The sequence below is a fragment of the Cibotium barometz genome, chromosome 14, assembly GCF_041138505.1.
Source record: "Cibotium barometz isolate CiBa-2024 chromosome 14, ASM4113850v1, whole genome shotgun sequence".
Classification (NCBI taxonomy): domain Eukaryota; kingdom Viridiplantae; phylum Streptophyta; class Polypodiopsida; order Cyatheales; family Cibotiaceae; genus Cibotium; species Cibotium barometz.
Genome location: NC_141059.1, coordinates 15,679,697 through 15,694,092, shown reverse-complemented (window position 1 = coordinate 15,694,092; position 14,396 = coordinate 15,679,697). Strand labels below are relative to the sequence as shown.

Here is a 14,396-nt window from a genome sequence, read left to right as displayed (position 1 = left end):
ACCGCTCTCTCACTCACCAAGCATATGTGGCAAAGCAATACTGGTAGATATACCAACTCTTCTTGAGCGGCAACTCTATGGAGGCCTGGCATAGGTTGAGGGAACGACGCCCACCCACACCCATCACACATCCTCATATCTGGCACTTATGCACACTCACTTTACCATATTCCCAATCACCCTCCACTCCCACACCCACCTGAACCTTGCCCCACTACATCCACTTTCTTCATATCAACCATCGTGGAAAAAGCCATGTGGAAACTCCAAAACGACCACCCCCAGGATCATGAGGGGATTAGATCAGAGCACCTATCACATGCAGCCGACACCCTTGCACCCCTCTCGGCCTACATGTTTAATAGGGCAGTGGCAGAAGGTTTTCCCCACACTCGGTCATCACACATCATCTCACCCATACACAAAGCTGGGGACACTATTGTCACATGCACTCTGCACTCAATGCATGGTGACAAGATGGCTCATCATCAACAGTGCAACATCTGTACATTATTAGAACCCAGTAGGATGATATTTGTCGTATGCCGTGACCCCATTGTATATCCTCAGTCCAAGATAAGTCAGACACGAGCTACGTAGGTCATTCCTCAGCCTTAGCGGGTCAGTCAGTCAGTCAAGTCCCTTAACCCACCTGGAGAGAATCATTCATGCATGTAGAGTCAGTAGAGAAGCCTTAGGGTTTGCATCAGAAAGCACTCTGCATTTTGCATAACATGCATTCATATGCCTGTGCATCACTTAGAACATCACAGAAGCCTTAGGAAATTAACTAGGATTTATCTGGTATTTTTCCAATATTTTATAGTATTTTATTAGCATTTAATGCCATTTTTATGACATAAAGTTTAATAACTTTGTGTCCAGTCAGCCAACTTTGACCAACTCTCAACTACTATAAATAGGCAAGCCTTGTGCTTAGTAGAGCATTCAGAATCCAGGCGCCTTCTTCCTCAGCCCTAGGAGCATACCCGCCTGCAGCCAGCAGTTCCCCCCCTTCACATCAGGCCTGCGTTTTGCCTCTTCAGCATCCCTGGGCATCAGCATTAAGCCTACAGCAGCCTACAGTATATCAACGCAGCAGTGCATGCAGTCCCAGTCCAGTTTCCAGCAAGATCTCCTGCGTTTTCTGCATATACAGTAACCGGCCTGTGCACAGTACCCCCTTCAGTCCTGCGTTTCAGTTCTACCTCAGTTATCAGCATTCCATTCATCATCCACATCTGCCCCAGCCATCTAGTGAAGGTAACACAGCATTCATAAGCATTTTCAGCATTCATTCATAGCTTAGAACAGTCCACTACAGTCCCTTCTCAGCCTCAGGTGTGCAGCCCTTCCTCATACCCTTGGGAAGAGTGCATAGGCTCGAGATCAGTTCATTGTGGTGTTTCTACAGCTGTGTTCAGGTCAACCAGGCTTCCGATCCTCCGAGATCTTGCGTTTGGCTTATCTACAGTCTACAGTTATTCTCTCTAAAGAAATAAAGCAAATACTATTCCGGTAACGTGATAGGGGGCCCTTTAGTGGGTAATTTGGGACCCAATCTGGTATACATCACAGATCTCAGAGAGGGACAGATGAGGGATGGAGGCAAATGGAGAGACACTGATTATGATGATTGCCCGCATGATTCAGAGCAAATCAGCAGTACCACATGAGATTGTTCGGGCTAAGTTGGGTGCCCCACCAATAGTAACCGAGGCCCTATTCCAGGCAGTTACCTTTTTACAGCGGCTATGGGAGCTCCCTCAGTAGAGCTACTCCCGATTGGCATTGACCTCATCCATACAATTGGCAAAGGATGGAGATACTCATTGCTAGTACGCTCAGATGAGATCATGGTTTGACCTACATGGTTTGCGGATAGAGGCACTACCACTCTTTCAGTAGAGTCTAGATTGTCCATTTTTGGATCTCACCCGCTCAGAGCAAAACCGCGTGATCAGGATGGATATCATCAGAGTGGACACAGAGAGGACATGGACTAGCCCCCTTGAGCCCTTAGGCACGAAAATGGCTCATTACAAGAGCCATTTTCTACACCTCACACTAGATGATTTTATCACCCGCCCGGCGTACATGGATGTACACCTATCACATGGGATACATTGTGTGCCATTGGATAGATCCGGACCTCATCACACCAGCTGCGGATTGAGACAGGGCGATATGTGCATCAGATCTTGGATGACCGCATTTGTCAGCTATGCTACTAGGAGGTAGAGACAGAGGAACACTACATTTGCCGATGTACAATCTATTATGAGATCCGAGGGAGATATCACTGCCTCTTCCGAGAGGGTTTTGGACTGTTACGCACGGTCATGGAGTTTGAGGATCAGAGATTCCTGGGATTGTTTCTACTTGAGCTCAAGAGACACAGAGAGACCCTCTAGGCAGACAGGAGGCCGAGCCATGATGTACCTAGACAGAGGACCCTGACAGATTTCTTCGGCACCAGCACAAGCAACCTAGCCCACACACCTCCTGATACCTCCTCCATTGGGCCATCAGGGCACCGACCATGCTCCCAGGGAGTGATAGAGCAGTTATCTTATGTCGTGCTCGTCGGCCACGCCCACCAGGATCCCGACCACGACATCCTCACCATCGCCAGATCAAAGCCATTATTGCTCGGCGTCGGAGGCGCCTACCTCGCTTCTACGACCTCTCCATTCTAGACAACCCCATGGCGGAGATACTTGATCTAAGGAGAGGGCAACACTTCAACTGATCAGCACACATGGATCTACCTGATATACATTTTCCAGTATTTTCTACTCAGTATCATCTCGGAGTCTTACAGTTCTGTTCTTATAACTGTAGGACAATCAGTTTATTGTACTTTTTAGTCTCATTTAGTTGTTCTCTTTGATGAGACACCAACTTCAGATGTACTCTCAATTTTGGTGTCATAGGCCATTATGGCCTCTTAGAGACGTTAATATATCATTTCATTTCATTTCTCTCTCGACATCTCTTTAAAGTTTGAAGTCATTAAAGTGGATTGCTAAACTCGTGAAACTCAGGATACAGAAGACGGTGTGAGCATTTGTGTGACAGGATCCTCCAATACGAATACTTCCGCTGCATGTTACAACTATGGAGCCCAATAACTATAGGACCGTCATGATCGGCCATCAAGCTATATGGATCCGTGCTGGAGACAGAGTTCATCTCATTGGCAGAGAGAGAGGGGCATAGAGCATGAGGTCACGCAAGGTTCAGGCAGACCTTCTCCACCCTGGATCACATCTTCACACTCAAGAGCCTCATTGACTATGCCAAGGCTGATGGCGATGCCTCTACTGTTGCTTTGTGGATTTCCACAAAGCCTTTGATATGGTGCCATGTGATCACCTACTATAGCGCCTACAAATCCTTGGGGTTCCATCAGACATGATTTGGGGCATTATTGCTTTATATGGACCCTCGGAGGAGATATCTAGGACAATTGGGGTGAAACAGGGCTGCCCACTATCCCCCACCCTCTTCAGGCTATACATTGACGAGATTTCGAACTTTATTGATAGAGCGGGAGGTGGAGGGGTAGGCATACTTGTGTCTATTCTCTTATATGCTGATGATATAGTGCATATTGCAGACTCACAAGAGGGACTACAGAAGCACATGGATGCCCTATACGACTTCTGTTTGCAGAGGGCATTGTACCTTCTTGGTCTCATATGCCATGCGAGATACAATTGAGAGACTTTGTAATGATAGATCACAAGGATCATGAGGAGCTATAGACGATGTTCTTTGCTCTCATGGGCTGAAGACCATTGCTCTGGTGCCACATAAATTATTAAATGAAGCAGTATGTAAGTTTCCTCGCAATTGGACTGCCAACAACATCGTTCCTATTCACAAGAAAAGAGAGACTGCAACTGCAGGACAATCATGGTTGGTCACACAATGGCTAAGATCTATTCATTAGCACACTTACGTTTATGGTGAGCACCCTTGTAGCGAGCCAAACCACAGAGCTAGAGGTCAGGCAGGAATCAGGAGTAGCTACGCCACATTGGATCGTATCTTTGCCTTGAGAGCTGTTGTTGAGGAGAGACACTCTCAAACTGAGAAGGTCTATTGTTGTTTTCTAGACTTCTGAAAGACCTTAAACCTTGTTCCTTGCAAGAAGCTTTTCCACCAGCTTCAAGCTAAAGATCCCATTGGAGATTAGGTGCGCAGCCATGGCCTTATATGAGCAACTCACATGGCTGGTAAAAGGACCCCTGGAGGATGATAGACAAGGTCAGAAGCGCTACTTGGGTGAAGCAGGGGTGTCCTTAATAGCTGACTCATTTGGCCTGTATAATAGTGATACGGTGTCAGATTTTATTGACAAGTCAGGAGGGCCTCGTTCTCCACTGGTCCAAATCTTCATTGTCATTCTACTTTATGCAGATAATACTGTTCTAATCTTTAGACACTGCAGGCCACACAGTGGGTACAGGTAAGCTGCCCATAATGACCAGCCAAGCAAAATGATGGTCCAGTTGCAGTCAATGAGAGCTGACCAGAATCCCACTTCTTAATTATGTTCTACTCTCTATTCTATTCTTTTGTAAGCTGAAAGCTATGTGAGTCATGAGATACATGCTACCTCAGGTTGTGGTCAAAAGATTATAAGCCTCGACACAAAAAAAGGCAGGTGGACTTCTACTACAAGAAGAGGCAATTTTTTTCCCACATTCAGACTTGTGATGCAATAATAGGAGAGAGCATTTTGTATTTCATAATCAAACACAATCCTAGAGAACTTAACAAGCAACTCAAGTATATCACCTTTTTCAAACCTGATGATAAGGTGTCCTCTCTCCACTTTTTTGAGCTTGTCTCATCAAAATCAGTAACCTTAGGTTTCACTGGTTTTGAAAAACTGCCTTGAGCATTAGCATTTTCGGATGAAATTTTATTTGTCAATACATGATCATCGTTGCTTCTGGGAGTATCATCGAAAGAATCCATTAATCTTTTAGTTACTTGGAAACCACCTTGACCAGTACTGTTTGTCAGTATTTGATCCTTCATCATTACCAGTACCTGTGGTTCAGCCTGCTCATCCTTACTATCCGAACCAACATGGTGAGATCCTTCATCTTCTATGCCATCTGCGATCAACATAAACTCTCTAACTTTCTTATCCTTGCGTTTCCCCGCCTCCAAACTTGGAATAAGTTCAACATCATCCGTGTATGTTGCGTCTTCTTCCCTGTTATTGCTCCTTACAACATTTTTCGTATCACTTATGCTCACTTGGTATGGATCCAATGTGTTTAGTTTGAGGTAGTCATGGTGAAAAGTTCCTTGTGGCCTTCTCTCGATTGTTTCCATGTTATCGATTCCTTCTACTCCAACATACTCCAAATCCATGTTGCACAACGATTTGGGCCTCTCCAATGATATCTCGCCATCGAATGAATCAGGCTCCTCGCGAGTCATTACAAGCTTTTCATCAAATGGTGTCCTGTACTCCTCAATCCCTTCTGTAGGTTTGTCATGCTGTGTCAAACCTACCACTAGCTGCGAAGCATTCATTTCGTGAGCTTGTATGGCCGAATCAACTGTTTCAAAAGTCTCTTGGTCAGGAGGCATGAACTCGAGGACATCAACATGTAAACTTTCATCATGAGCATTGTTTTGGTCAGGTGGCATGGAGTCTTGGACCTCCACACATACAGGTTCAGCGTTACTTTGGTCATTGGGCATGGCCTGGGCATGAATTCCAGAATGTTGGTGGTGGATTCGCATGGTCTCTGACACAACACAAGTTGAACCAAAGGTAGTGGTCGAAGAGTTAAACAACGATGGTGAGGCTAGGATAAGTTTTCTTCTTCTTCACGGATTCGAGCATCTCCAACAGGGTGGTTGTGCTGCGCCATGGTACTGAAGGAGGAGGGGAAGAAGGAGAGGGACCAGGAACCATAGTATTCACGGAAACCCTAGAAAACTTCGCGTGATCTTCGTGCAAGAACTCGGCATAAGCCACCGCGTGAGTCTTTTCCTTCGTTGAGAGAACGTCTGACATGAGGATGCTAATGCAACTTGAGCTATTTTGCAGAAGATTGCAGAGCGACGCCTGACTCCGTCCGGTCCGGTCCGTTCACCTGACTCGCCGGCTGAATCACCAGTCAACTGCCACTTTCAGGAGGTGGCTGTGGCGCGCTCGTTTGTATCATTAATATTCAAATACTAAAGTTGTCTTACATTATAATACTAAAACTATCTAGGTTATCTTACACAATGATTTAATGTACGGCCACACCCCCTTAGGGGGTGCATCCGGTAGAAAAACTCATAGCCTTTCAGCTTTTACCCTCTCAGAGACCCTCCCTCTAGCTGGTGTAGAGGGTGCTTTCAGCAGCAGACCTGCTATTACTACAGGTTGAGGACCACCAACACCTCCAAAGGTGGAGGGTTATGGGGCAGCCTCTAAACCTTACAAAGTTCCTCCTCTCTACGCAATCATTATCGGCACATCCCCCTCTAAACACCACAGCGTAGCCCCAACCCCTCCTCGTGTAGAGAGAAAAAGGAAAATAAGAAACACATAGAGATAGGGGAAACTAATCACGTACAAAGAGAAGGGGAGGGAGATCTCTTCTCTATGTGAACAGAGAGAGAACTTGAGCTCTTTGCTTTAACGAGAGAGAGAGAGAGAGAGAGAGAGAGAGAGAGAGAGAGAGAACTTGAACTCTATGCTTCAACGAAAGAGAGAAAGAGATCTATGGAAGAGGCATAAAACATCAATGCACAATGCCTTACACACCTCAGCAAAATGGTGTGGCTGAGAGGAAGAACAGATCTCTCATGGAGAGGGCATATTTGCACGGTTGAAGGCCAAGATTTGCCTCATGTTTTTTGGTTTGAGGCAATTACGTGTGCCACTTATGTGCTAAACACATGCCCCACCAAGGCCTTGTAGACAATTACCCCATTAGGAAAATTCTGGACTCAAAAGAGGGCTGTTTCAACAATAATATAATAATAGACACATAGATTGAGTGACATGTAATCTACGAACGAGATTCACCGGTGGTGGGACCTCTGTACAAACCCACCCAAAACGTGGAGAAACTCTTATCTTCATGAAATATTAAAAAAAACCATCACCTTGTCGTAAAATATTTAAAACCGTTTTTTTGTCAGAAACTAACACAATAAAAGAATGTTTTCCACATTCCTGTGTTAGACGTGGAGCACTAAAAAATTCTTTCCACCACCCCTAGAACTAATGAAGCTTGAATGCTTGGAATAGATAGATACACATTCTCCCGGTTATTCCCTCAACTTGGTTCCACTTTTGAATCTTGAAACATCTTTGGCGCCCAAAAAGAACACACCGTCCCTCATTTCATCCTCCCTCCTTGATCCACAAAAGCGGTTAGCCCAGTCATCCACTTTCTGCTACTTCTTCTTTCTCATACGTCTGTTATTCTATCATGGCACCCGAAAGTGGACTGAAACGAGCAAGGAGCAGTATCTCATCTGTTGTGTTGTATAACATAAAAGACGAGAACGAAGAATGGATTCCCCAAGTATACAGGAAGTACTCTTGGGTCACTATGCAGCCAGGAAAACAAGGCCACTACCGAGTGAAGGGAAAGGCATCTGAAGACTTGGCCAAACATTGGAAAGGAAGGATCCTTGACTTTAAGATGGCACCAGGAGGGAAAACTGTCAAAGAAGTGTTGATCCAGCATGTATTCATGCAAAAAGAGATCAACGTGGGACCATTGGAAGGACTTCCAAGACACAGACCACATTGTAAGTGCTTGTGTTTTGTATTTCAACGTAGCAAATAAGGTGATTGATATACATTTTTCTGCCTTACACAGATTTGTACCCATCCAACCTTCAGGAGTGGGAGCCTGCACAATGCTTGACGGGGTTCTTGAATGTCGTACATGGTGAGGTGGGGGAACTTCAATATGAAGGTCGTGCACCAAGTGATCTCGCAAGAAGTAGAACATATTTCTATGACTCATTTTATACCTTGCCCACTCAATCGAGTCGACATGGAAAGTTGGAAAGTATTCCGTTGCCCGCACTTGATAGTCCGGAGTGGCCATTGCTTGACACAGAAGTGATAGAGTCATACAGGACCAAAATGTTTAATGATATTAAATGTGCTATGAAGCCTAGCATTGGTGCAAGAAATGTGCACTTAAGTTTGTTTGTTCCAATTGCATGCTTTGTTCATTTATTTTCTGATTGTAAACAATTGAGAAAAACTAGAACAACTTTTGTTTGCAAAGATGTAGATGAAGTCTGGCTTGATCATTTGTTTGACAAAGGTTGGAGAGTGAAATCATCAAAGGGAGATGATTTGATCGAATGTCGATTGAACACCTCCGACATTGCATTTCGGTGAGTGTTAAAACATTAAAATGTATTTTTGTGAAACAGTTACAACGCTTATTTGATTATACTCGGAAAATTATCCTAATGATATTTTGGAATCAGATACTATATTGCCAGGCAACATCTGTGCATGTCATTTACTTATAGAAGGTGGCGATGGATCAACAACAACTGGGAAAGCATGGACCAAGATACAAGAGATGGCAGCCACTCTTGCTTGATAGATATAGTTATGATTCGACAGGGTCACCCATCTTTGACATTGGAAGTGGAAGAGAATTGGACTCTCGAATATGTTAGGAAGGAATTAGAAGTAGCTATTCAGAATCCTCCAGATCAATTTTGCTTCAAGCTCGATGGTCGGAAGCTAAGTAAAAGAAGAGAGCATCAGATCATTTGTAAAGATGTTGCAGCCCCACATGAATTGGAGGCACTAGAAGATATATGATGTGACCATGTATACGGTGACAATGTATTTTCCATATGCAATAAACTTATCTATTCAGAACATTGCTTTTGTAATGCTTTATTGTTTAAAACAATGTAATGAAGGCAAGAATTCCCCAATTGAATTTTTATGTACACAAAAAAAGGCTTAAAGTAAGAAAGCAAGCAGTGAAGGAACACAGTAGCAAATTTGATCCTCTGATTTTCAAATGATAAGTGTATTTACATTTGATGTTCTCCCTCCAATACATGTATAGCTGCATATTTACGAACGTACATTTGTTGGAAGAAGGAAAAAACTATTTATGGCTGGAACCCATAGGTATCGGCTTCAGGATGGAGCCAGGGCTCTTCTCCCAAGTATGGAGCCCATGTAAGAGGGTCAGGGGGGCCTATCCCCCCTCGTGGATTGGGCGGGATGAAGTCCACTGGCCCGTCTGGAGGCATAACTTCAGCGACCTCGATCAATTTCGCAATCGTTTCCTCCCTAAACGTTTGGACGTCTAGGTCCACGTAGCGAGACATTGATGGAAACTGCCATCACAATTCATCAAGACATAAATAAGATCAACATGACAATATATAAGAAGATAAACAGGCGCACAAATGCGTATGGGAGCTGAAAATGCTTACATCCTCTGAAGGGAGCTGAAAAATGCTTCGTAGCAGCAACATTGCATTAAGTGCAACCCTCCACCCACAGCTGTAGCCATCTTCTTGTTTGGGGACACTAACCCTACGGATGGTCGATCGATCCAGGGTGTCGATGTCCATGCTGAGGCTCTCGTAAGCTGCCATTAGTTTCCTGACTCCACTGTAAACAGAGACCAATCATTATCCTGATCAATCCGGACTTCTAACTCAAACAATAATATGTATCTTAATGATTTTTACTTACAGCAAAACATTTCCATGGGCACCAGATGTCGAATTTGCAAGGTAAATGACATTTTCTTGCACGTCGACTAGTAGAAGACTCCAATGGGAACTGCACAATAGAATTCTATTAGTTTCAATCCAAAGGAAGCACTACATAACTCGTGTACGGTGATTCCTATAAACATCATGAGAGAGAGAGAGAGAGAGAGAGAGAGAGAGAGAGAGAGAGAGACAAACTCACTTTTCATGATATGCCAAAAAAAATACTCGGGCATCGTCCAGCTGGACCTCCCGAAACCAGTTCAGCACATCGAGGTACGGAACTGACTCTTCTACCAACAGTGTTGAGACCAGTGAATCAATCTGGAACACTCGTTGCTGTACATCCTCGGGCAATAGCGAAATAACAAAACTTCACAAGGAAACATATCAAGAGTGAGGCATCAACTTTAAGAGCCAAGAATGAAAAATTGTGGGAGGACAGAGAAAAGAGTATACCTTAAAACACATCTGAGCACTTTGTCGTTGACTTCAGTTTTGGGATCAAACAAAATGTTGATTTCTTCAGCATGAATCGGGAAATAACATCTATGCCCTCTAATATTAAAGGGTACATAGAACTCCGGCAACAAAAATTGCAGCGCCTCCCGATTCATGGCGTGGAGTGCTCGAACATTTTCCCTTTTTGTTTGCAATGCAAGCATTGCAGCTTGATGTTCCCTTTGAGCGCTTGTCATTAAATTTGCCCGAGTCTGATGCTCATGATCTGGACCTCCCTCGGTCACCTCTTCAATTCTCACTTTTTGTACAGGCCGGACATCCAAAATTTGTAACATTCGTTCATCAGTAAACGTAACTGGTCTAAGTGACTTATCGTATCTGAAACGAAGGGCTATTAGGCTGAAAAAATCCTTGTCCATTACTGTCACCCTGTGTGCGTGGGCAGCAAGAACGTAACTATCCAAAAAAAATTCGATCATCCAATCTTCTGTGGCCTCTTGCAAGCAAAACAAGGCCGATGCCTTCCACCTAAACAAAATTCCATTCTGCTCACAAATTCTCCTGGCAAGCCTCTGGAAAGGCAATCTGGGAATAGCAGCTGTCGGGTGCTTCATAAACTTTTTGATTTCTCGCAGGGCTGCCGAATGCTCTGCGAAACGCCTGAGTCTAGGCTGCGTTTTGGACAATCGGGAAGGACTGCTTGATTTTCTTGATCTTGAGGCTTTCAGAACGCCCATCTTCTTCCCAGTAGATGAGGGAGCTGCATTATCAATGGGTCTAGCTGTATGCCTTACACGAGCCATCTGAAAACGCAAGAAAAAGCAGAAAACTTTGCTATTCAGTAGTACACGATTAACAATTCACCATAAAGCGAGAGAGGGGGGCCAAGAAAGCAATATGCACTTCCTCGCGTTATGGTGAATCCATTCACCATAACGAGAGATGAAGGTCCACAGAATCACAATAATTTTTCTCGCATTATGGTGAATTCATTGACAACAATAAGAGGCGGATTATCGTGCATTCTTTGAGCTTCGATCTTGCGTTAAAGTGATTTGATTCACTATAACGCGAGACTAAGAGCCAATCAAATCAAAACAATCCTCCTCGCGTTATAGTGAATCGATCTACTACAACGGGAGGAGGGTTCTCCCGAATCTCTTACCTTTCCGTCTAGCAGTTTGGTGAGTCGATTCACCATAACACATAGAGCAGTATTGAGATTCTAATGACTCGTCGTCTGCTTTACGCTGAATCGAATCACCATGACGGAGGGCAAACAGTCGAAGAGAAAACAACGGCAGGGGCAAACAGTCGAAGGAAAAACGAAACAATCAAGTATTATACAAGAAACACAAAACAATCAAGTAATACACTTTCATCACATTCTATGAGTGGGAATGGATGGAGACTGTCGTGCAGGAGGTGATTTAATTGACACCAATAAGAGGTGGATTATCGTGAATCCTTTGCCCTTTGGTCATGCGTTATGGTGAATTCACCATAACACGAGTCTAAGGGCCAGTCAAAGCAAAACAATCCTCCTCGCGTTATAGTGAATCGATTTTCGCGAATCTCTTACGTTTGCCTTCTCCCTTGGTGATTCGATCCACCATAAGACATGGAGCTTATTGAGATTCTAATGGCCCGTCGTGTGCTTTAAGGTGAATCGAGTCACCACGGCAGAAGGCAAACAGTCGAAGAATAAACAATGGCACAGGGCAAACAGTCGAAGAAAAAACAAAACAAACAAGCAATATACAAGAAACTTACAAAACAATCAAGTATTATACAAAAACTTACATTTCTTGCTTGTGAATGGATGGAGACTGTCGTGCAGGTGTTGGAAAGTCGGTTCAGTACTGTGGCGGTAGTCGGAAGTCAGCTGGAGGCAAGCAGGAGGACGGACAAGGCAAAATCGATAAGAGGACGAAAAGGTGGCGTGATTAACGGCTTTGATTAGTCTTTAGAGCGAACACACGTGCTGGCGGGCTGCCAGGGCGACTAGGCGGCGCTAACGTGTCGTATAGCATTAAAAAGGGCTTTGATTAAACTTTATACCTTGTACACGTGCTAGGTACACGGCGGGATGCCACGTGGCATTCATGGAATGGCGGGTGAAAACGCGGCGCTGACGTGTCGCGTAGCATTAAAAGCGGATTTTGTAGGATACTCATCTCATTTATTGCCTCTTTTGCTAGGTACACGGCGGGATGCCACGTGGCAGTCATGGAATGGCGGGTGAAAACGCGGCGCTGACGTGTTGCGTAGCATTAAAGACGGATTTTCTAGGATACTCATCTCATTTATTGCCTCTCATTTATCCCACCAACGGCCTTTATCTCCATCAACGACTGACTATCTCCTACAACCCTCCTTCATCAATCATCCTCCTGTATCCAACGTCAAAGACAAACCTCCAACCTCCTTCATCTCCATCTCCTGCGACGATTGTATACAATTCGTTTTCCTGGTATTTTTATCTCCTTTGTGCTTTTTTCTTCTTTTGTTATTTCGTTGTTTTGGTTTCAGTCGTGGAGAACTTCTTGCTTTGTCTTTTCATCGCGTTAAGGTGAATTGAAAACCTATGACTCCTCGCGTTATGGTGAATTGACTGCGAAGTAGAGTATTTTAATTCGTTCGACACCTCCTCTCTCAGTATGGGTACTGGAGAACTATCTTTATTTTTAATTCAACATAACGTTAGAGGCGTTGCCAAAGGATGATAAAGTCGTCATATTGCGGTGAATTAATTCACCACAAAGCGAGCGAAGGTCCCATAGGAAGCACAATACTCCTCCTCGCATTATGGTGAATCGATTCACCATAACGCGAGAAGAGGTCCTTGACTTAGCTGCAATTTTATTTGCGTTAGGGAAAATAGATTCACTACAACGCGAGGAGGAATACCTGAATTCCTCTGGCATCTCCTCTCGCGTTATGTTGAATCCATTTACATTTTCTTCTTTTGTTATTTCGTTGTTTTGGTTTCAGTCGAGGAGAACTACTTGCTTTGTCTTTTCATCGCGTTAAGGTGAATTGAAAACCTATGACTCCTCGCCTTATGGTGAATTGACTGCGAAGAAGAGTATTTTAATTCGTTTGACACCTCCTCTCTCAGTATGGGTACTGGAGAACTATCTTTATTTTTAATTCACCATAACGTTAGAGGCGTTGCCAAAGGATGATAAAGTCGTCATATTGCGGTGAATCAATTCACCACAACGCGAGCGAAGGTCCCATAGGAAGCACAATACTCCTCCTCGCATTATGGTGAATCGATTCACCATAATGCGAGAAGAGGTCCTTGACTTAGCTGTAATTTTATTTGCGTTAGGGAAAATAGATTCACTACAATGCGAGGAGGAATACCTGCATTCCTCTGGCATCTCCTCTCGCGTTATGTTGAATCCATTTACACCACAGAGATTTGTTGTTTAAGATCGACTGTCTCTTGATTCATTGCCTGCACTAATATTTTCCATGTCTTTTCTACAGACTTGAATTCAGCCATGTCGCAAGTTCAAGTCGAATTTGATGTGGACGAAGAGATCAAAGAAACTCCTGCAACTCTATTATATGACTTCCTGTACAAATGTCGACATCATGATTTGCACCCTGCAATTTCGTTGATGTTCAATAGCGATTTTTCTCTGGAGGAAACATTGTCTAGCCATCATGGATACTTCGAAGAGGCAAAGCAAGAGTTTGACGAGCTCACAAATGAAGAACCAATGATGATTGATGGGAAAAGTCACATTCATTTTAATCTCAAGGTTTCGCCGGATAAGAAGCAGAGGTTAAACAGGGATTGGCACAAGGTGCCATGTGACAAGAAGAGAGCCTTGCTTTGCCCTTTTCACAAAAGAAAGTGCCGCTTGATGGAATACTCCTACGCCTTCTTATGCTTCTTGCACATGAACGTGCAATTAACAGATGAAGAAGGTACAGAGCCGCTTGCAAAAATTGAAAGTGAAGACACGATTTCTCGTCAGGCAAGTCCCACCGCTGAGGATGCTGCTGAAGAGGAGGACACTCCTCATGTCATTGAGGAGTTCAATGTTGAAGAAGAGAGGAAGCTTAGTTCGGTGGTTGATATTCAGGCAGTTAGAGAACAAAACAGTGATGTAGGTCAGCTTGTGATTGAATCAGATGACTCCTCCCCCATTCCAACTCCATTA

The 14,396-nt window shown here is 44.0% G+C and overlaps 2 protein-coding genes across 2 annotated transcripts in view; both read right to left on the bottom strand.

The window, feature by feature from the left end:
• The window catches only part of LOC147631706 (myosin-1-like), an 89,612-nt gene extending 83,446 nt beyond the window's left edge, over positions 1-6,166 (bottom strand). The window contains exon 1 of the mRNA XM_086808218.1: positions 4,810-6,166. Within this exon, the coding sequence (XP_086664344.1) occupies positions 4,810-5,775 (966 nt within the window). The 5' untranslated portion in view covers positions 5,776-6,166. The remainder of the gene's footprint in view (positions 1-4,809) is intronic.
• A 2,876-nt stretch (positions 6,167-9,042) lies between these two features.
• LOC147631705 (uncharacterized) lies at positions 9,043-11,051 on the bottom strand. Its single transcript, XM_086807872.1, has 4 exons — positions 10,213-11,051; positions 9,956-10,126; positions 9,734-9,823; positions 9,043-9,649 (listed from the first exon to the last, which is right to left on the bottom strand). Exons 1-4 carry the CDS (start codon positions 11,016-11,018, stop codon positions 9,403-9,405), a joined length of 1,314 nt encoding a protein of 437 aa, XP_086663998.1. The 5' UTR covers positions 11,019-11,051; the 3' UTR covers positions 9,043-9,402.
• Between the last annotated feature and the right edge of the window lie 3,345 nt (positions 11,052-14,396).

Excerpts from the sequence above, each read along its gene's own strand:
- LOC147631705 (XM_086807872.1), bottom strand. The coding sequence starts at position 11,018 with ATGGCTCGTGTAAGGCATACAGCTAGACCCATTGATAATGCAGCTCCC. Across the intron at positions 10,127-10,212 it reads GTGCTCAGATGTGTTTTAAG|TTTTGTTATTTCGCTATTGC; the intron begins GTATACTCTTTT and ends TTCCTTGTGAAG. Across the intron at positions 9,650-9,733 it reads GCCCATGGAAATGTTTTGCT|TGGAGTCAGGAAACTAATGG; the intron begins GTAAGTAAAAAT and ends CTCTGTTTACAG.